This window comes from Pygocentrus nattereri, chromosome 6, assembly GCF_015220715.1.
Source record: "Pygocentrus nattereri isolate fPygNat1 chromosome 6, fPygNat1.pri, whole genome shotgun sequence".
Classification (NCBI taxonomy): domain Eukaryota; kingdom Metazoa; phylum Chordata; class Actinopteri; order Characiformes; family Serrasalmidae; genus Pygocentrus; species Pygocentrus nattereri.
In genome coordinates, this window is record NC_051216.1 from 3,870,514 (window position 1) to 3,895,394 (window position 24,881).

The following is a 24,881-nucleotide window of genomic DNA, read 5'->3' on the forward strand; positions in this document are numbered from 1 at the left end:
TTCACAGCAAGGTTCTTGCAATACACTGAAAATAAACACAAATAGGTTGTAAATAAATAAATAAATAAATACGTAAAATAATGAGAAAGCACTAATATAGTGCATAACACTTCCTTTTTTTTTTCTTTGTGTCTTTTTTTGTTTTTTTTTGTTAGTTTGTTTCCTCTGCATCAAAGTCAGTTAGAGTTTGGTGGTTTTGTGCAACGGACAGAAAACAGAGTAACTCGGAATGCCCTTCCTACATTATTCGTATTTCTTTCTTTCTTTTTTTTTTTTTTTGGTTTTCCTTTATTTAAAAAAATCAAATGAAGTGTCAGAGACTCTCCTGGTCCGTGGAATGTCGTCGCTTCAACCTCTCTGAATGTCGTGATGTTACATCTTTACGCTGATCCTCGGCTCTTTTTTCCCCGCTGGCCGTGTAAACAACAACTCAAGCTGTCAAAACATCCTCCTGAAGGTTAGAGCTCCCTTTTTTGGACGTCAGAGGAAGCTTCGCCGGGCCGCAGCTTCACCGCCGCTCCAGCGCTGGGCTATTTTTAGGCATGAACGCAGAAGGTCTCCTGGGAGAGAAGGATGGTTTGAAATGCTCCCCACGGTTCAGTGCGAGTTTGTTAAGGCCCGTTGGCTGAAATAACGTCCGTCACATGTCCACGTCGCCGTCGTAGGCCAGAGCCAGAGCCTTCTGAGGAGGAGACTGGGTTTTGCTCTGTTTAACCGGTCGGCTGCTGGAAGGATAAGAGCGGGAGAAGAACAACGTCAGACAGAGAAGCTGAGCTTTCACTGAGAAGCTGATTCATGCTGTTGTCTTCTCCTGCCTGAAATGGCCTGTTTACAGATCACATTAACACCTCTACGATTACATTACATGCAGCAGGCCTAAAGGCAGAGCAACAAAAACAGCCAGGTAACATCTGAGGGATAAAGAGAGGCTGTAAAATGGTCATCTATAAAATGAATTATATTATATGTAGGATATAATATATGATACCGGGCCATTTGATCATTTCTTGCGCACAGAACTCTTGAAATATTTAATAAACATTTACAAAACGTTTTGGAGAATAGTCTGCAACATTTCAATCAGCATTATATAAATTATTATTCTACAAATATAAAGAACTGATGTCCTGTGACACCAAGAATCTCTGTATGTTCCACGAATTATAGCATATATATACATGTTGTACATACACATTGACTATATGTCGTTAATGACTATATACTGTATATCATATATATAGTCATAGTATATAGTAATATACTATATTAATAACAAATATAGTGTGTGTATATCATGTTGTAGCCTCTCCTTGTTCATACAGCTTGTGGGTTCTTGATCTCGAGGGGAACTGAGGTTCCACCAAGCGGCTTTTGTTAGTTTGCTGCTCATTCATTTGTCCATAGTTCTCCAGTGAGTGCCTGTCCAGTGTGGTCTGAAGTGCTGAACGTTTTGCTTTAATAGACATTTAAAAGCTGTGTTTGAATTTGCTGGGCTTCAGCCTGGAATTATGGATGGGACAAAGGGTCAAACTACAAAAACATATATTTTTTTAAATGAATGCCAGCAGTCATTTATCACGTAAAGCACTTGTAATGCATTATTAATATGTTAATGCTCTCACTTTGACCGCTCTAATTTCTATATACTTCAATTACTAAGTAACTAACAGCTTTCTAAATCAATGGTATGGCATGGTTAAAGACTGGCCTGGTTGGATTAGACGAACATCTTTTCATCAAAACTCATGAGCTGTGATTGGTCAGGATAAACAGTAAGACAAACAGTGATTGGTTAGCGGGCTCATTTGCATATTGCTGCCTTCTGAGATATCAGTATCTCTGAATATTGCAAATGCAACTAAAGGGGAATTTAAACATTTTCAAAATGCAGTGTGTGAAGTGGTTCAGACGTCTTTACAGTGGTGCTGATAGGAACCAGGCGTCGCCATGACTACAACACAGATATAGACACTTTATTTACCATCCAGAACCACCAGAGAACCTACACGGGTTTATATGGAATGTTGAGGATGGAAAAGTAACCAGGAGGTTATTTCCCAAAGCCTGTTCGGCCAGAGGAGAGATCAGGGGTCATTCCTATTGGCCAATCCTCACTTTTGGGCTTGAATTATCCAGCTTCTCATGTGTTCTGCTGAGTTTCAGTCCAAGTTCGGAGAGTAAGACGGTCGATTTAGGCTCCGTTTTCCCCACTCTGCTCTAATCCACAATGACAGATCCACGATGAGCTCTCAGAATCTCGCCTGCCAGAAGCCTCTGGAGTTTCCCTCCACCACTTTCCTCCTCTTCCACCAGGTGGCAGTGCCGTGATGTATTTCAGGCCGCCAAGTGCGCCAGAGCATCACAGCCAGCATGGTAATTTGGATGCAAAACCCACACATCATCAAATCAGATAACAATGTGTGACAAGTGCTATTAATACCCTCAAAGCCTTCCCGCTTGGAATATGCTTCCAAGAGACAGGCGCATCCGAGGAGCAAGCGCCGTATTTTCCATATAATGATATGGTTTAGGATGTAGTTATACGTACCAGAACAGAAAGGACACGGCGATGATGAACAGGATGAGAATGAAGCCTCCAGCTGTGGCCCCGTACACCCACATCTTTATCCTTCCGTCTGTATGAACACACACAAAACAACATACAGCGTCAGGCTGGCGGACAGCAGCGGTGGCGTTTCCCTCCAGCCTCTGACCCCACAGCGCTTTCTTTAAAACACAGCTGGACCGCTTTCCTCAGAGCGGCCGAGGCTTTCCTGGAAAACAACTCTCATCTCTCCAGGGAGCGAGAAAGCAAACAGAGGCACTCCAGCGCAACCGGACGACAGCTCAGACGCGAACATCATCATAAACCACTGCAGGTCCTCTTCATCAGAGAGAGATCTGAAGAGTGACCAGGACGCTAATTAGGCATGCAGGCTTTAATAGAACTCATAAGGTTGGGCACCTCTGGGGAAATTATACAATTTGTATACAGATAAAGCAAATGGTGACGTAGAGATGCTTCATATTAGATTAAGTAAACTAGATTTGATTTGTTTAAAGCAAATAAACAGTAATTGGGCATTAAAATGTGGATTAATTAAATAATTTAAATTAAAATGTGTCATCTGTGGACGATGTGTTACCTCTTTTCTCTCACTTCATACATTCAGAAACACCCACTTTGCACTTCTACTATCTTTCCGCTTTATTAGAAACACCCACTTTGCACTTCCACTATCTGGCCACTTTATTAGAAACACCCACTTTGTGCTTCCACTATCTGGCCACTTTATTAGAAACACCCACTTTGTGCTTCAACTCACTGGCCGCTTTATTATAAATTCCCACTTTGGTGGCAGTCGTGGGCTGGAGGTTAGGGATCTGGCCCTGTGACCAGAAGGTCGCCGGTTCGATCCCCAGAGCCGACAGTCCATGACTGAGGTGTCCTTGAGCAAGACACCTAACCCCCAACTGCTCCCCGGGTGCCGTGGATAGGGCTGCCCACCACTCCGGGCAAGTGTGCTCACTGCCCCCTAGTGTGTGTGTATGTGGTGTTTCACTTCACGGATGGGTTAAATGTGGAGGTGGAATTTTACGTTTGTGGGATCAAAAAAGTATCACTTAACTTTGTGCATCCACTATCTTGCCGCTTTAAGAGAAACACCCACCTTGTACTTGTACTAACTGGCCACTTTACTAGAAACACTCACCTTGTACTTCCACTATCTGGCCACTTTATTAGAAACACCCACCTTGTACTTCCACTATCTGGCCGCTTTATTAGGAACACATACCTTACAACTCCACTGTGTAAGTGCACGGTTACAGAGCGTAGTCAGATATTATTTGTGTAGTGAACTTTCCTCAGCACAGCAGTACCACTGACTTGGATCATCAACTGACCTAACCTGATGAAGGAAGGACTAGAGGACTGCTACCACAAACTGCATCAGCAGATTAGCCACAGTCTCTAACAGTACACCAGAAAGGGAGGGGTTTCTGATCAAGTGTCCAGGGAATGAATATAGTCACAGTCATGCTCAAAAGACACCACTGGCTCTGAAGTCAGGCTGTTCTGATGGGATCCCCAGTGTTTTGGACAATAAGGCTGACTGGGACATCTGAAGCTGCAGCACGGAGCACTAAATTCAGATCTAATCAGGAACGGCCCAAAGCCAGTGGTAAAGCAACACTTTCATGTTACGTTATGGCTGATACAAATCACACTGTAATGAAACTTTGGCAGGAGGACGCAGGGGATCCCCCAGCCTTCATACATCTCCATCAGGTCTAAACTGCGGCGTAATAAACCCAGTTCTATATCAGCCGACCTCTCGGGGCGTCATAAAGGCAGCAGTCTCATCTACCATAACTCTGAACCCTCAGCCAGCAACCCGCACTGAGCTGCCATAGCAGACAGCCATCTTCATCTGCATCTGAAACATCTGCATAGGCGGCATCGATCAACTTCCTCTGCAGTAATAGTTCTGGAAATTGTTAACATATTCAGATAAATGCTTTCTGTACTAGTTCTCTTAAAACTGCTGCTCACACGGTGGGTGTGTAAAACTCTGGTCACAGCCTGCTGTTACTTTGTGCCAATTTACTTACATTGTGCATTAATCAAAGATATTCAAGCTTTACAACATCAAGTAAAATGACAAACATTTACATGAACTTTTTTTGCAAATATGCACACACATTAAAATTGTTCACCACTTTGTTTCGTGTAGGTGTGTTTTTGTTGGAGCATCATTCTGACAACCACCCATCTCCGTACACGGCTCACTGGCCACTTAATTAGAAAAAACTCTCTTGTACTTCCACTATCTGGCCGCTTTATTAGAAACACATACACTATATTGCCAAAAGTATTCGGTCGTCTGGCTTCACACACATATGAACTTGAGTCACATCCCATTCTTAATCCATAGGGTTTAATATGATGTTGGCCCACCCTTTGCAGCTATAACAGCTTCAGCTCTTCTGGGAAGGCTTTCCACAAGGGTTAGGAGTGTTTATGGGAATTTTTGACCGTTCTTCCAGAAGCTCATTTGTGAGGTCAGACACTGATGTTGGACGAGAAGGCCTGGCTCACAGTCTCCACTCTAATTCATCCCAAAGGTGTTCTATGGGGTTGAGGTCAGGACTCTGTGCAGGCCAGTCAAGTTCTTCCACACCAAACTGGCTCATCCGTGTCTTTATGGACCTTCTTTGTGCACTGGTGTGCAGTCATGTTGGAACAGGAAGGGGCCGTCCCCAAACTGTTCCCACAAAGTTGGGAGCGTGAGATTGTCCAAAATCTCTTGGTGCTGAAGCTTTAAGAGTTCCTTTCACTGGAACTAAGGGGCCGAGCCCAACTCCTGAAAAACAGCCCCACACCATGATCCCCCCTCCACCAAACTTTACACTCGGCACAATGCAGTCAGACAAGTACCGTCTCCTGGCAACCGCCAAACCAGACTCTTCCATCCAATTTCCAGACGGAGAAGGGTGATTGGTCACTCCAGAGAACACGTCTCCACTGCTCTAGAGTCCAGTGACGGCGCTTTACTCCACTGCATTCCACGCTTTGCACTGCGCTTGGTGATGTAAGGCTTGGATGCAGCTGCTCGGCCATGGAAACCCATTCCATGAAGCTCTCTACGCTGTTCTTGAGCTGATCTGAAGGACACATGAAGTTTGGAGGTCTGTAGTGATTGACTCTGCAGAAAGTCGGTGACCTCTGCGCACTATGCCCCTCAGCCACCGCTGACCGCTCTGTCATTTTACGTGGCCGACCACTTCGTGGCTGAGTTGCTGTCGTTCCCAATCGCTTCCACTTTGTTATAATCCCACTGACAGTGGACTGTGGAATATTTAGTAGTGAGGAAATTTCACGACTGGACTTGCTGCACAGGTGGCGTCCGATCACGGCACCACGCTGGAATTCACTGAGCTCCTGAGAGCGACCCATTCTTTCACTAATGTCTGTAGAAGCAGTCTGCAGGCCTAGGGGCTCGGCTTTATACACCTGTGGCCATGGAAGTGACTGGAACACCTGAATTCAGTGATTTGGATGAGGGACTGAATACTTTTGGATATATAGCGTACCTTAGAGCTCCACTAAGTAAGTGTACTATGTGCACTGTGTAAATTCTGACAATCACCCACCTTCACACACCACTCAAAAACAATGATTTGTGGTTCCTAACATTTTATTTTCTCAGAGCAGGATGTACTGAGCCCCTGTGGTGTTCTCAGGTGCAAATCAGATGCATTCTGTCTGCACATTATCTTAGAAAGTGCCAGTTTATGGGCAATAAAAAGAACAGAAAGTGGGTGGAGATATCAGAAGTGCGGCTGATTGCATATTCCGTTTGAGTTTGTATAGTTTGAGGCCAAGTTTTGCTGTGGATTATTCTCGAGTCTCTTTTAAAGCCAGGCAGCAGCAGTGTCTCAAAGGCACAGTTGTTGGGAGTCAACCAATCACAACAGACATAGCAGCTAGATGGAAACAAGTCTCAAACATGAGCTCAAAGAATATCTAACACTGTTTTAGCTCTCAGAATCATATGGAAAATAAGCTTTAATGCAGCCACAATATGTGCAATAAGTGAAGTTCTTTACTACCAAAACATTATACATCGACGTAATTCTGTCAAAAAGTTAAACTCTCTGGTCAAATTCTATTTTTTGTTGATTTTCACATGTCTGCACATTTTAATTCCCAGTTACTGTTTATTTGCTAAATTTAACATACTGGAAAACAGTAAAACCTAAAACGTGGCCTGTATAAAAGTTATGGCACATTTTGTGTTTTATGTTTCTCCCAATATGTTAAACTCAGTAAATAAATAAAAAGTGTTCACTTGCAATGTGCAGGGAAATCTCACATTTCAGCGTGTTCTCTAAAGCGGATGTCTTAACGTTTTGCTCAGAAATTCAGCAAAACATTGACTAGAGTGGCTCAAACTTTTGCATGCGACTTTATTTTGTTTACTACACTCAGTGAATGAAACTGGACCCTTTCTCATCATCAGCCTGCATCACTATTCACCAGCCACATAAACAAAAACACAAACAAAAACAAACCCGACATCAGCTGCTTATTCATAGCTGTAGACGTGGGCATAACATTTCAGAAAGTGCTGGAGGAAAGTGCTGAAGGCTGGGGGAAAAGCACAAACCTTGACTGGACAACACATTAATTCTTGGTCAATAACTGCAGTAACAGTTAGGGGTTTTGCTGCATGATGCTGATCTAGTGGTCCATGTCATTCACTTGAAATAATTAGTGTATTGTGGGAGTTTATAGTGTCCTCAATATCACTCTGGAATTCCATTTTACAGCTCCGACACCAAGAGAAAATGACCCAACATACCCAATAGTGCCCTTAAACACAAACAGAGATTAATTTTGCTCATAGCCAATGTGTTCTTATATCCTGAATTCTATTATGTAGTTGGAGCAGAATCCCTGTAGAACAGGGCTTCTCAACCTTTTCCACCCACTTATCACTAGGAAGCATCACCCAATTGCTCCCTCATTGCCCCATACCTAATTGCTCCCTCATTGCCCCATACCCAATTGCTCCCTCATTGCCCCATACCCAATTGCTCCCTCATTGCCCCATACCCAATTGCTCCCTCATTGCCCCATACCCAATTGCTCCCTCATTGCCCCATACCCTTTTGCTCCCTCATTGCCCCATACCCAATTGCTCCCTCATTGCCCCATACCCAATTGCTCCCTCATTGCCCCATACCCAATTACTCCCTCATTGCCCCATACCCAATTGCTCCCTCATTGCCCCATACCTAATTGCTCCCTCATTGCCCCATATGCACAGCAAAAAAAAAAAAAAAAACCTTTTGTTTATAAAAATCATTCTTGGTCAATTTTCCACACTTTTGCGTGGCACATTATGCTGTGTATCTCACTAAACATTAAATTATGACACACTAGGCAAACAAGCTTGTTGTCTACCTGAAATCAGGTGGAACGGTGGCAAATTAAGCAAAATGTTTCACTTGTCAAGCAGACAACCGACACCTCAGGGCAGTCAGTGTATTTGGTTTTCAAAGACGGGGCAAAGAGTGCATTAAGCTGCCTTGTGCACCACTGGTGCATGACGTATAAATGCTGTTTACTATTTGAGAACGTTTTCTTTTTTTTCTTTTCATTAAGTCATTAAGTCTTTCATTAAGTCTTTCACGACAAAGTACCATCGGCTCCTCCTCAGTACTGGCACAAGGACCACCAAAGGGTGCTGTGCGGCCCACTTGTGGTCCATGGCCCAGTGGTTGAGAAACCCTATTGTAGAATGTTTTGGTTAGATAGAACTTAATTTATTAGCACATTTTCTCTTCATCACTGAATGTTCACCTCCTGTTTTGAGCTTGTTGACGGCTCCACTGCTTCACTGCATCTTTTAAACCTTGCGGCCTACGAGACAGCAGACGCTGAGCGGGATGGCATGCAGCGTGCATGATGAGCTACAGCCTTAGTAAACAATGTTAATTTAAATTTTTATTATAAGCACGTGTTGAGATCACGTCAGGGCAGATGTAGAGCATAATCTATACTGAAAAGCACTGACTAATGTAATCTGCAGCAACTGTGCAAGATCCGAAGGTCACCCTGCACAATGCCAAGCATGGGCTAGAGGGGTATAAAGCCCCCCCTAGCATTGGGCTGCGGAGCAGTGGAACTGTGTCCTCTGGAATGATGAAGCACCATCAAATACCTTTGGGATGAGTTGGAGTGATCCAGAACTGACCAGCCAACATCAGTACATGACCTCACTAATGCTCAATCAAATCCCCACACCAATGTTTCACCATCTAGTAAAGCCATCCCCGAAGAGTAGAGGCCGTTACCAGAGTAAAGGGGGACAAACCCAATAATAATACTTTCATTTCAGAAGAAACGTTCGATCTAAACACTTTTGGAAACAGTGTACCTGGGCTGAGTGGCTGCAGGGACCACTCGCTGAAGAAGTCCTGGATGTGAGAGGGGCCTGGCTTTAACCTCCCCGAGCTGGTCTTCACATCTGCCTTTCTAGTGTCCCCACCAGGGGTCTTGGTGCAGTAGTCCAGAAAGCCATGTGTGGTCATCACCTCTGTGTAGCCCTTCTCACAGCCACAAACACCACTCTGGAAGAGAAAGGGGGGGCTGTATGAAGGGCTGCTGGGTGCCACCACTGCTACTAAACCAGGGGCGGGCAGCTTAAACCCATATTCAACTAAAAGCAATGGCAAGTCGGAGAAATAAAGTAAGAAAACAGCTTGAGTAGAAGAACAAGCTTCAAAGACTTTCTTTAGTTCTCAGTGCTCAGTAACTTATAGAACCTCAGTGGAACTTCTTAGTCCATCTAGCGTCCATCAGCAGAACTGAACTATTCTTAGATGATTTTGGTCTAAAATAAAATGATAGAAATCCAGACTGAGAGATTTGAGCCAGAGTAAAGCAGAACCGCAGCTGAACCGAATTAACGCAGCACAACAGAATTAAATTAAACCAGAAACAAGGAATTAGGAACTATAACCATATTCTAATGACTGACATGTAACGGAGTACTTGGATGTAACATAGTGTAACATATACTGTTAACATATACAGTCTGTGGAGGTCAGGACTTTTCTAGCATATCAGAGCATTTATTAAGGTTGATTATGGGCAAATACTTCCAGGTCTAAACCCATTTAGGTAGTCTAGGACTAATATCTCCTATTCAAGTGTATTGGAGGGTTTGATGAGGTTGTTTAAAGACTAATATCTAGCATATAGGAGTGGTTATAAAGGATGTTTATGGTCTAATACCTCATATTTTGGTGTAAAAGACCACTTATCTAGGTTGTGTATGGACTAATATCTTCTAGTACAGTATGCAGGACTGTTTAATTAGGTAGTTTATGAACTAATATCTCCTATTATTTTGTATAGTAGTGTTTACTGAGGTCAGTATGGACTAATATCTCCTATTCTAACATATATGGGTGTTTCTTAATGTTATTTATGGGCTAATATCTCCTATTATAGCCGAGAGGACCACTTAGTAAGGTAATTTATGAACTAATATCTTTATTCTAGTGTATAGGAGTGTTCATTGAAGTTTTTATGGACTAATATCTCCTAATTCTAGTATATGGGAGAGTTTATTGAAGTTGTTTATGGGCAAATAACTATTCTAGTGTATATGTGCTTTGATGAAGTCATTGACTAATATCTGCTGTTCTAGTGTACGGTGGTGTTTAATTTAGTGGTGTATAAATTAATATCTTCTTCAAGGCCTTCATGCAGGACTGAACGTGTTAAAACGCATTGTGTTGCATATCAGAATATGTGTGCTATTATTGAAAACAGACATGCACACCTTCTTAGATCTGTCTTAGATCTGACATCCTGCACAGCTTGGTTGATGTTAAAACAGAAAACACTCAGAAAGCTCAGAGCAGGGACTGGGTTCATGTGGGTGATTTATCAAAACTCTGACTGAGGCTCTTCCTTTGGTGCTTTAATGACAAAGAAGGTGTTAAATATTAAACCTTCTTAAAGAGCAGATCCAGTTATTGAGGACATGTTGCCTCTTTCTGTAGGCCCTCTAGTGTCCAGTGAAAAAGGCTGAATGAATAACCGACTCTAAATGTAGGTATTGTGATATAAACCAAGTCCGTTCTACAGTTTCTCATTAGGCTGAATGAATAACCGACTCTAAATGTAGGTATTGTGATATAAACCGAGTCCGTTCTACAGTTTCTCATTAGACTGAATGAATAACCGACTCTAAATGTAGGTATTGTGATATAAACCGAGTCCGTTCTACAGTTTCTCATTAGACTGAATGAATAACCGACTCTAAATGTAGGTATTGTGATATAAACCGAGTCTGTTCTACAGTTTCTCATTAGGCTGAATGAATAACCGACTCTAAATGTAGATATTGTGATATAAACCGAGTCTGTTCTACAGTTTCTCATTAGACTGAATGAATAACCGGCTCTAAATGTAGGTATTGTGATATAAACCGAGTCTGTTCTACAGTTTCTCATTAGACAGAATGAATAACCGACTCTAAATGTAGGTATTGTGATATAAACCGAGTCTGTTCTACAGTTTCTCATTAGACTGAATGAATAACCGTCTCTAAATGTAGGTATTGTGATATAAACCGAGTCTGTTCTACAGTTTCTCATTAGGCTGAATGAATAACCGGCTCTAAATGTAGGTATTGTGATATAAACCGAGTCCGTTCTACAGTTTCTCATTAGGCTGAATGAATAACCGGCTCTAAATGTAGGTATTGTGATATAAACCGAGTCCGTTCTACAGTTTCTCATTAGGCTGAATGAATAACCGGCTCTAAATGTAGGTATTGTGATATAAACCGAGTCCGTTCTACAGTTTCTCATTAGACAGAATGAATAACCGACTCTAAATGTAGGTATTGTGATATAAACCGAGTCCGATCTACAGTTTCTCATTAGACTGAATGAATAACCGACTCTAAATGTAGGTATTGTGATATAAACCGAGTCCGTTCTACAGTTTCTGATTAGACTGAATGAATAACCGGCTCTAAATGTAGGTATTGTGATATAAACCGAGTCCGTTCTACAGTTTCTGATTAGACTGAATGAATAACCGACTCTAAATGTAGGTATTGTGATATAAACCGAGTCCGTTCTACAGTTTCTCATTAGACTGAATGAATAACCGGCTCTAAATGTAGGTATTGTGATATAAACCGAGTCCGTTCTACAGTTTCTGATTAGACTGAATGAATAACCGGCTCTAAATGTAGGTATTGTGATATAAACCGAGTCAGTTCTACAGTTTCTCATTAGACTGAATGAATAACCGACTCTAAATGTAGGTATTGTGATATAAACCGAATCTGTTCTACAGTTTCTCATTAGGCTGAATGAATAACCGACTCTAAATGTAGGTATTGTGATATAAACCGAGTCCGTTCTACAGTTTCTCATTAGACAGAATGAATAACCGACTCTAAATGTAGGTATTATGATATAAACCGAGTCCGTTCTACAGTTTCTCATTAGGCTGAATGAATAACCAGCTCTAAATGTAGGTATTGTGATATAAACCGAGTCCGTTCTACAGTTTCTGATTAGACTGAATGAATAACCGACTCTAAATGTAGGTATTGTGATATAAACCGAGTCTGTTCTACAGTTTCTCATTAGACTGAATGAATAACCGGCTCTAAATGTAGGTATTGTGATATAAACCGAGTCCGTTCTACAGTTTCTCGTTAGACTGAATGAATAACCGACTCTAAATGTAGGTATTGTGATATAAACCGAATCTGTTCTACAGTTTCTCATTAGGCTGAATGAATAACCGACTCTAAATGTAGGTATTGTGATATAAACCGAGTCCGTTCTACAGTTTCTCATTAGGCTGAATGAATAACCGACTCTAAATGTAGGTATTGTGATATAAACCGAGTCCGTTCTACAGTTTCTCATTAGGCTGAATGAATAACCGGCTCTAAATGTAGGTATTGTGATATAAACCGAGTCTGTTCTACAGTTTCTCATTAGACTGAATGAATAACCGACTCTAAATGTAGGTATTGTGATATAAACCGAGTCCGTTCTACAGTTTCTCATTAGACTGAATGAATAACCGACTCTAAATGTAGGTATTGTGATATAAACCGAGTCTGTTCTACAGTTTCTCATTAGACTGAATGAATAACCGACTCTAAATGTAGGTATTGTGATATAAACCGAGTCCGTTCTACAGTTTCTCATTAGACTGAATGAATAACCGACTCTAAATGTAGGTATTGTGATATAAACCGAGTCTGTTCTACAGTTTCTCATTAGACTGAATGAATAACCGACTCTAAATGTAGGTATTGTGATATAAACCGAGTCTGTTCTACAGTTTCTCATTAGGCTGAATGAATAACCGACTCTAAATGTAGGTATTGTGATATAAACCGAGTCTGTTCTACAGTTTCTCATTAGACTGAATGAATAACCGGCTCTAAATGTAGGTATTGTGATATAAACCGAGTCCGTTCTACAGTTTCTCATTAGACTGAATGAATAACCGACTCTAAATGTAGGTATTGTGATATAAACCGAGTCCGTTCTACAGTTTCTCATTAGACTGAATGAATAACCGACTCTAAATGTAGGTATTGTGATATAAACCGAGTCCGTTCTACAGTTTCTCATTAGGCTGAATGAATAACCGGCTCTAAATGTAGGTATTGTGATATAAACCGAGTCCGTTCTACAGTTTCTCATTAGACAGAATGAATAACCGACTCTAAATGTAGGTATTGTGATATAAACCGAGTCCGATCTACAGTTTCTCATTAGACTGAATGAATAACCGACTCTAAATGTAGGTATTGTGATATAAACCGAGTCCGTTCTACAGTTTCTGATTAGACTGAATGAATAACCGGCTCTAAATGTAGGTATTGTGATATAAACCGAGTCCGTTCTACAGTTTCTGATTAGACTGAATGAATAACCGACTCTAAATGTAGGTATTGTGATATAAACCGAGTCCGTTCTACAGTTTCTCATTAGGCTGAATGAATAACCGACTCTAAATGTAGGTATTGTGATATAAACCGAGTCCGTTCTACAGTTTCTCATTAGACAGAATGAATAACCGACTCTAAATGTAGGTATTGTGATATAAACCGAGTCTGTTCTACAGTTTCTCATTAGACTGAATGAATAACCGGCTCTAAATGTAGGTATTGTGATATAAACCGAGTCCGTTCTACAGTTTCTCGTTAGACTGAATGAATAACCGACTCTAAATGTAGGTATTGTGATATAAACCGAATCTGTTCTACAGTTTCTCATTAGGCTGAATGAATAACCGACTCTAAATGTAGGTATTGTGATATAAACCGAGTCCGTTCTACAGTTTCTCATTAGGCTGAATGAATAACCGACTCTAAATGTAGGTATTGTGATATAAACCGAGTCCGTTCTACAGTTTCTCATTAGGCTGAATGAATAACCGACTCTAAATGTAGGTATTGTGATATAAACCGAGTCCGTTCTACAGTTTCTCGTTAGGCTGAATGAATAACCGGCTCTAAATGTAGGTATTGTGATATAAACCGAGTCTGTTCTACAGTTTTTCATTAGGCTGAATGAATAACCGACTCTAAATGTAGGTATTGTGATATAAACCGAGTCCGTTCTACAGTTTCTCGTTAGGCTGAATGAATAACCGACTCTAAATGTAGGTATTGTGATATAAACCGAGTCTGTTCTACAGTTTCTCATTAGGCTGAATGAATAACCGACTCTAAATGTAGGTATTGTGATATAAACCGAGTCTGTTCTACAGTTTCTCATTAGACTGAATGAATAACCGGCTCTAAATGTAGGTATTGTGATATAAACCGAGTCCGTTCTACAGTTTCTGATTAGACTGAATGAATAACCGGCTCTAAATGTAGGTATTGTGATATAAACCGAGTCCGTTCTACAGTTTCTGATTAGACTGAATGAATAACCGACTCTAAATGTAGGTATTGTGATATAAACCGAGTCCGTTCTACAGTTTCTCATTAGACTGAATGAATAACCGGCTCTAAATGTAGGTATTGTGATATAAACCGAGTCCGTTCTACAGTTTCTGATTAGACTGAATGAATAACCGGCTCTAAATGTAGGTATTGTGATATAAACCGAGTCAGTTCTACAGTTTCTCATTAGACTGAATGAATAACCGACTCTAAATGTAGGTATTGTGATATAAACCGAATCTGTTCTACAGTTTCTCATTAGGCTGAATGAATAACCGACTCTAAATGTAGGTATTGTGATATAAACCGAGTCCGTTCTACAGTTTCTCATTAGACAGAATGAATAACCGACTCTAAATGTAGGTATTATGATATAAACCGAGTCCGTTCTACAGTTTCTCATTAGGCTGAATGAATAACCAGCTCTAAATGTAGGTATTGTGATATAAACCGAGTCCGTTCTACAGTTTCTGATTAGACTGAATGAATAACCGACTCTAAATGTAGGTATTGTGATATAAACCGAGTCTGTTCTACAGTTTCTCATTAGACTGAATGAATAACCGGCTCTAAATGTAGGTATTGTGATATAAACCGAGTCCGTTCTACAGTTTCTCGTTAGACTGAATGAATAACCGACTCTAAATGTAGGTATTGTGATATAAACCGAATCTGTTCTACAGTTTCTCATTAGGCTGAATGAATAACCGACTCTAAATGTAGGTATTGTGATATAAACCGAGTCCGTTCTACAGTTTCTCATTAGGCTGAATGAATAACCGACTCTAAATGTAGGTATTGTGATATAAACCGAGTCCGTTCTACAGTTTCTCATTAGGCTGAATGAATAACCGGCTCTAAATGTAGGTATTGTGATATAAACCGAGTCTGTTCTACAGTTTCTCATTAGACTGAATGAATAACCGACTCTAAATGTAGGTATTGTGATATAAACCGAGTCCGTTCTACAGTTTCTCATTAGACTGAATGAATAACCGACTCTAAATGTAGGTATTGTGATATAAACCGAGTCTGTTCTACAGTTTCTCATTAGACTGAATGAATAACCGACTCTAAATGTAGGTATTGTGATATAAACCGAGTCCGTTCTACAGTTTCTCATTAGACTGAATGAATAACCGACTCTAAATGTAGGTATTGTGATATAAACCGAGTCTGTTCTACAGTTTCTCATTAGACTTAATGAATAACCGACTCTAAATGTAGGTATTGTGATATAAACCGAGTCTGTTCTACAGTTTCTCATTTGGCTTAATGAATAACCGACTCTAAATGTAGGTATTGTGATATAAACCGAGTCTGTTCTACAGTTTCTCATTAGACTGAATGAATAACCGGCTCTAAATGTAGGTATTGTGATATAAACCGAGTCCGTTCTACAGTTTCTCATTAGACTGAATGAATAACCGACTCTAAATGTAGGTATTGTGATATAAACCGAGTCCGTTCTACAGTTTCTCATTAGACTGAATGAATAACCGACTCTAAATGTAGGTATTGTGATATAAACCGAGTCCGTTCTACAGTTTCTCATTAGGCTGAATGAATAACCGGCTCTAAATGTAGGTATTGTGATATAAACCGAGTCCGTTCTACAGTTTCTCATTAGACAGAATGAATAACCGACTCTAAATGTAGGTATTGTGATATAAACCGAGTCCGATCTACAGTTTCTCATTAGACTGAATGAATAACCGACTCTAAATGTAGGTATTGTGATATAAACCGAGTCCGTTCTACAGTTTCTGATTAGACTGAATGAATAACCGGCTCTAAATGTAGGTATTGTGATATAAACCGAGTCCGTTCTACAGTTTCTGATTAGACTGAATGAATAACCGACTCTAAATGTAGGTATTGTGATATAAACCGAGTCCGTTCTACAGTTTCTCATTAGGCTGAATGAATAACCGACTCTAAATGTAGGTATTGTGATATAAACCGAGTCCGTTCTACAGTTTCTCATTAGACAGAATGAATAACCGACTCTAAATGTAGGTATTGTGATATAAACCGAGTCTGTTCTACAGTTTCTCATTAGACTGAATGAATAACCGGCTCTAAATGTAGGTATTGTGATATAAACCGAGTCCGTTCTACAGTTTCTCGTTAGACTGAATGAATAACCGACTCTAAATGTAGGTATTGTGATATAAACCGAATCTGTTCTACAGTTTCTCATTAGGCTGAATGAATAACCGACTCTAAATGTAGGTATTGTGATATAAACCGAGTCCGTTCTACAGTTTCTCATTAGGCTGAATGAATAACCGACTCTAAATGTAGGTATTGTGATATAAACCGAGTCCGTTCTACAGTTTCTCATTAGGCTGAATGAATAACCGACTCTAAATGTAGGTATTGTGATATAAACCGAGTCCGTTCTACAGTTTCTCGTTAGGCTGAATGAATAACCGGCTCTAAATGTAGGTATTGTGATATAAACCGAGTCCGTTCTACAGTTTCTCATTAGACTGAATGAATAACCGACTCTAAATGTAGGTATTGTGATATAAACCGAGTCTGTTCTACAGTTTTTCATTAGGCTGAATGAATAACCGACTCTAAATGTAGGTATTGTGATATAAACCGAGTCCGTTCTACAGTTTCTCGTTAGGCTGAATGAATAACCGACTCTAAATGTAGGTATTGTGATATAAACCGAGTCTGTTCTACAGTTTCTCATTAGGCTGAATGAATAACCGACTCTAAATGTAGGTATTGTGATATAAACCGAGTCTGTTCTACAGTTTCTCATTAGACTGAATGAATAACCGGCTCTAAATGTAGGTATTGTGATATAAACCGAGTCCGTTCTACAGTTTCTCATTAGGCTGAATGAATAACCGACTCTAAATGTAGGTATTGTGATATAAACCGAGTCCGTTCTACAGTTTCTCGTTAGGCTGAATGAATAACCGACTCTAAATGTAGGTATTGTGATATAAACCGAGTCCGTTCTACAGTTTCTCGTTAGACTGAATGAATAACCGACTCTAAATGTAGGTATTGTGATATAAACCGAGTCCGTTCTACAGTTTCTCGTTAGGCTGAATGAATAACCGACTCTAAATGTAGGTATTGTGATATAAACCGAGTCCGTTCTACAGTTTCTCGTTAGGCTCAATGAATAACCGACTCTAAATGTAGGTATTGTGATATAAACCGAGTCTGTTCTACAGTTTCTCGTTAGGCTGAATGAATAACCGACTCTAAATGTAGGTATTGTGATATAAACCGAGTCTGTTCTACAGTTTCTCATTAGGCTGAATGAATAACCGGCTCTAAATGTAGGTATTGTGATATAAACCGAGTCAGTTCTACAGTTTCTCATTAGACTGAATGAATAACCGGCTCTAAATGTAGGTATTGTGATATAAACCGAGTCAGTTCTACAGTTTCTCATTAGACTGAATGAATAACCGACTCTAAATGTAGGTATTGTGATATAAACCGAGTCCGTTCTACAGTTTCTCATTAGGCTGAATGAATAACCGACTCTAAATGTAGGTATTGTGATATAAACCGAGTCCGTTCTACAGTTTCTCATTAGGCTGAATGAATAACCGGCTCTAAATGTAGGTATTGTGATATAAACCGAGTCCGTTCTACAGTTTCTCATTAGGCTGAATGAATAACCGGCTCTAAATGTAGGTATTGTGATATAAACCGAGTCCGTTCTACAGTTTCTCATTAGACTGAATGAATAACCGACTCTAAATGTAGGTATTGTGATATAAACCGAGTCTGTTCTACAGTTTCTCATTAGACAGAATGAATAACCGACTCTAAATGTAGGTATTGTGATATAAACCGAGTCTGTTCTACAGTTTCTCATTAGGCTGAATGAATAACCGACTCTAAATGTAGGTATTGTGATATAAACCGAGTCCGTTCTACAGTTTCTCATTAGGCTGAATGAATAACCGGCTCTAAATGTAGGTATTGTGATATAAACCGAGTCCGTTCTACAGTTTCTCATTAGGCTGAATGAATAACCGACTCTAAATGTAGGTATTGTGATATAAACCGAGTCCGTTCTACAGTTTCTCATTAGGCTGAATGAATAACCGACTCTAAATGTAGGTATTGTGATATAAACCGAGTCTGTTCTACAGTTTCTCATTAGACAGAATGAATAACCGACTCTAAATGTAGGTATTGTGATATAAACCGAGTCTGTTCTACAGTTTCTCATTAGGCTGAATGAATAACCGGCTCTAAATGTAGGTATTGTGATATAAACCGAGTCCGTTCTACAGTTTCTCATTAGGCTGAATGAATAACCGACTCTAAATGTAGGTATTGTGATATAAACCGAGTCTGTTCTACAGTTTCTCATTAGGCTGAATGAATAACTGACTCTAAATGTAGGTATTGTGATATAAACCGAGTCCGTTCTACAGTTTCTCATTAGGCTGAATGAATAACCGACTCTAAATGTAGGTATTGTGATATAAACCGAGTCCGTTCTACAGTTTCTCATTAGACTGAATGAATAACCGACTCTAAATGTAGGTATTGTGATATAAACCGAGTCCGTTCTACAGTTTCTCATTAGACTGAATGAATAACCGGCTCTAAATGTAGGTATTGTGATATAAACCGAGTCCGTTCTACAGTTTCTCATTAGACTGAATGAATAACCGACTCTAAATGTAGGTATTGTGATATAAACCGAGTCTGTTCTACAGTTTCTCATTAGCCTGAATGAATAACTGACTCTAAATGTAGGTATTGTGATATAAACCGAGTCCGTTCTACAGTTTTTCATTAGGCTGAATGAATAACCGACTCTAAATGTAGGTATTGTGATATAAACCGAGTCCGTTCTACAGTTTCTCATTAGACTGAATGAATAACTGACTCTAAATGTAGGTATTGTGATATAAACCGAGTCTGTTCTACAGTTTCTCATTAGACTGAATGAATAACCGACTCTAAATGTAGGTATTGTGATATAAACCGAGTCCGTTCTACAGTTTCTCATTAGACTGAATGAATAACCGACTCTAAATGTAGGTATTGTGATATAAACCGAGTCTGTTCTACAGTTTCTCATTAGGCTGAATGAATAACTGACTCTAAATGTAGGTATTGTGATATAAACCGAGTCCGTTCTACAGTTTCTCATTAGGCTGAATGAATAACTGACTCTAAATGTAGGTATTGTGATATAAACCGAGTCCGTTCTACAGTTTCTCATTAGGCTGAATGAATAACCGGCTCTAAAAGCTGTTATAACTCTGTTTATGTTGTGTTTACGTGTTGGAAAACTCTTTTACACTCTAGACAGGATGTGTCCTCCTATGCCCTCTGTAGGCGTGGCTCTGCACTCACCTGTTTGCAGTGAGAGAATGGTTTAGTGCAGGGGGGATGGCAGTGACGCACGGCCGCCGGCCTGCTGGGCAAGAAGCACCCGCCTACCAGGAAAAACAATAACAAAAAGTAATTATTGCCATTTCACCATTGATAACCAAATAAATGTACTGTCACAGCTGATGAATGGTCCAGAGAGTCTATCGCAGCTTCAGATCAAAATGCGAACATTGTAATTTTGGAATGGGAAAATTAAGTGTCAAAACTTGGGAGAGTAAGCCTTTCTCCCGAAGCCTGGGAGATTACCTGCGAGGAGCATATATATGTATTCGCAGAAGCCGTTTCCCTCAGATAACATCGCCTTTGCCTGTTATTCTCTTCACCAGGCACTACCAGTCTCAGAGCTCAGCCCTAGGCGTGTTCTTTTTATCCAAAATGGTAACTTTACAGGAGAAGGAAAAAACCAACTGCACTTCTAATGTAAGTCAAATGAACCAGAGTTTTTTCCAAGTAATTTTGGGTCATTTAATTTGGCCCATTTGTCATGAAATTTACACACAATGTAAAGAACAACAGGCATTTTCAAATTATGTCAAAAACTGGTTTTAGTCTGACAGCAATACACACACACACACACGCACACACACACACACGCACACACACACACACGCACACACACACACACACACACACACACACATATATATATATATATATATATATATATATATATATATACAGGCAGCACAGTGGCGTGGTGGGTAGCGCTGTCGCCTCACAGCAAGGAGGGTTCGATTCCCCGGCCGGGTGACCAGGGTCCTCTCTGTGTGGGGTTTGCATGTTCTCCCCGTGTCTGCGTGGGTTTCCTCTGGGTTCTCCGGTTTCCTCCCACAGTCCAAAGACATGCAGTCAGGCCAATTGGACGTGCTAAACTGCCCCTGGGTGTGAGTGACTGTCTGTGTCTGTCTGTCTGCCCTGCGATGGACTGGCGACCTGTCCAGGGTGTATCCTGCCTTCCACCCGAAGGCTCCAGCACCCCCCCACGACCCTGACGGAGAAGCGGCTTAGAAAATGGATGGATGGATATCATATATCATATATATATGATATATACATACATACGCCTTCACCCCACGAGTAGTTTTTATTATTGAGTTTGTCTCAAGTTAAGAGATGAAAATTTTTAAACCACAATTATGCGTTCCTTCTTCTTCTTTCGGCTGCTCCCTTTAGGGGTCGCCACAGCGGATCATCTGCCTCCATCTTGCCCTGTCCACTGCCTCCTCTACTTTCACACCAACCATCTCCATGTCCACCTTCACTACATCCATAAACCTTCTCTGAGGTCGACCTCTTCTCCTTCTACCCGGCAGCTCCATCTCCAACATTCTTTGCCCAATATATCCACTATTCCTCCTCAACACATGTCCAAACCATCTCAACCTGGCCTCTCTGGCTTTATCTCCAGACTGCTCCACCTTCACCGTCCCTCTGATCTGCTCATTTCTAATCTTGTCCATCCTGGTCACTCCCAACGAAGATCTCAGCATCAATTATTATGCGTTCCTTATTAACCCATTAAAATCCCTGGCTTATTACATACTTACGCTTATTTTCCAGTAACTACAGGGACATTAATGCAAGCTGCTACACTCTTAAAAAGCATGGTTCTTCAAGGGTTCCTTAGTGATGGTTCTATACAGAACTACTAACACTTAAAGCACTGTTTGCGTGGTTAAATGGCTCCCTGCACGGTGAAATGGTCCTTTAAAATAGATGGAAAATGTATATATGGTTCCAGGAATGCTCCAAAAAGGGCTCTTCTTTTGCTTGATATTGTAACAACAGCAGAACCCTTTGTGGTGCTATATAGAACCCTTTTCACAAACCACCTACAGCACATTCTCCATTAGTCTGAAGAGCATTTCACCATGCAGAGGGCACTAAATCACGCAAACACTTCTTTACGTGGTCGTAGTTCTAAATAGAACCTTTCTGTACTAAAGAACCCTTGAAGAACTAAGCGTTTTAAGTGTGTGTTCTTAGTGTGTGTAATAAAACTCGGTGCCCTGGCCATTTAAACCCTAAGCAGTAGAATGTGTGTCCGCATTAATGGATCTGAGCCAATCAGGGCTGGTGTGAGGAAAGCAAGGTCATAATGGTGAACCGTGAACATACACACACACACAATACACACACACACATACAATACACACACACAATATACGCATATACAATACACACACACAATATACACACACACACACACACAATACACACACACATACAATACACACACACAATATACACACACATACAATACACACACAATATACGCATATACAATACACACACACAATATACACACACACACACACAATACACACACACATACAATACACACACACAATATACACACACACACACACAATACACACACACATACAATACACACACACAATATACGCATATACAATACACACACACAATATACACACACACACACACAATACACACACACATACAATACACACACACAATATATGCACGCACAATATACACACACAATATACGCACGTACAATATACACACACAATATACGCACACACAATACACACACACAATATACACACACACACACAATACACACACACACACAATACACACACACAATATATGCATATACAATACACACACACAATATACACACACACATACAATACACACACACAATATACGCACGCACAATATACACACACAATACACACACACACATACAATACACACACACAATACACACACACATACAATACACACACACAATATATGCACGCACAATATACACACACAATATACGCACATACAATACACACAATATACGCACACACATACAATACACACACACAATATACGCACATACAATACACACACACAATATACGCACGCACAATATACACACACAATATACACACACACAATACACACACACATACAATACACACACATACAATACACACACACAATATACGCACGCACAATATACACACACAATATACACACACACACACAATACACACACAATATACACACACACACAATACACACACACATACAATACACACACAATATATGCACGCACAATATACACACACAATATACGCACATACAATACACACACACAATATACGCACACAATATGCACACACACAATACACACACACATACAATACACACACACAATATAAACACACACAATACACACATACAATACACACACACAATATACACACATACAATAGACACACACACAATACACACAGATACAATACACACACACAATATACACACATACAATATACACACACAATATACACACACACACAACACACACACATACAATACACACACAATATACACACATACAATGGACACACACACAATACACACACAATATACGCACATACAATAGACACACACACAATACACACACATACAATACACACACACAATATACGAGCATACAATAGACACACACACAATACACACACACAATATACGCACATACAATATACACACGCACAATACACACATACACACACAATATACACACATACAATACACACACGTACAATACACACAATATACACATACAATATACACATACAATACACACACAATATACACACATACAATATACACATATTGAGAATGTAAACATTTTTCATTGTGCAATATGTTCATCAGTGCAATACAGATCTTATGCAACTTTTATTGTTATTATTATTCTTATTTTGTTGTAAACAGTCTAGAGATTTAACTTTATCTCATCTTAATTGTAACCAATGAGAGAGCAGCTTGGCAGTATCTGCCTTTATACCACAGAGGAAAGAATCCTGATGGGATAATTCTCTGTTAGGTGTTTCATGAGCTGAACCCTTTTGTTACCAACCTAAACATAAGAGCATTACCACATTTAAACCCCCGTGACTATATTAAATAAAAAGGAACCAAAAATCACAGACGGTTTTCTTTGCTTGCTATAAAACCTGAAGCCTTCTCCAAAGATCTAGAAGGTCTGAGGGTTCTTCACTGTGGGTTCTAAATAGCTCAATAGCTCATAGTTCAACGAATTTTCCTCAGACGTCAAAATTTCAGATTTCAAAGTTGTGATGTTTTAACTATCATCCTAAAATGCATGAAACAAAGGTTATCTTGAGATAACGACTTAATTATCGAGTGATCTCAGGACAGCAAAAGTTGTATTCTCATCATCACAACACAGTTATGTTGTGATCTCAACATAACAATCCAGGAAATCGAAGCCAAACTAAAGTTTAGCCACTGAAAATTGAGGTCACTGCGGTTTCTTTGAGGAGCATCTCGGACTTCTTGTGTAGCAAATTCTATCCTTTGATGCCAAGTGTATTGAATTAGGGGTCGTCAAGAAAATCCTTTCCAACCACCCAATCCGGAATCACTTTAAATGAAGCCATTTGATTTAAACACGATGCGTTACTGACGTTTTGATTGGCCGTTTCTTGAAGCACTTTCACGAGTCACCTTCTACGCTTCATGCTGCAGTGCCCTTTAGTTTCATGCAGGTTTCAAGCCACTAAAGTTGCATGAAGGTTTCACGTGTAAAGCCAGCACAAGGTGGCAATCAGATGGAGATGAAAAACTCCGCCCACATCACTACACATTACTTTGCTCTGCAAATCTAGGCCCATCTCTAAGGCTCAGGAATGAATCATTGATTTCTATTACGAGTGAATTTTAAGCGAGTTTAAGTGAATTATTGTTTCCGCTGACCACATACGATAGACGCAGCAATAGAGATTAGTTGAAAAACGTACTCCTTTAAGTGATGAAATCCAAAGGCGTCTACTGAAACGATTGAGTTACTTCCATTTCAGATTTATTAACCGAAGGCTGTTTGCCTGTTGTCTCGTTTTCAGTCATTGTCTATGTATTTTCTCTGCCTCCGTGTTCAGGTCTCTGCTGGAGAAGAGAGGTACTGAC

General features: G+C 40.1%; 1 protein-coding gene across 1 annotated transcript in view; it reads right to left on the reverse strand.

Moving 5' to 3' along the window:
- Positions 1-206: 206 nt before the first annotated feature.
- thsd7ba (thrombospondin, type I, domain containing 7Ba) overlaps positions 207-24,881 on the reverse strand; it is a 527,193-nt gene continuing 502,518 nt past the window's right edge. The window contains exons 29-32 of the mRNA XM_037539668.1: positions 19,884-19,966; positions 8,949-9,141; positions 2,549-2,636; positions 207-725 (exon numbers count right to left, since the gene is read on the reverse strand). Coding sequence (XP_037395565.1) covers positions 641-725; positions 2,549-2,636; positions 8,949-9,141; positions 19,884-19,966 — 449 coding nt within the window. The 3' untranslated portion in view covers positions 207-640. The remainder of the gene's footprint in view (positions 726-2,548; positions 2,637-8,948; positions 9,142-19,883; positions 19,967-24,881) is intronic.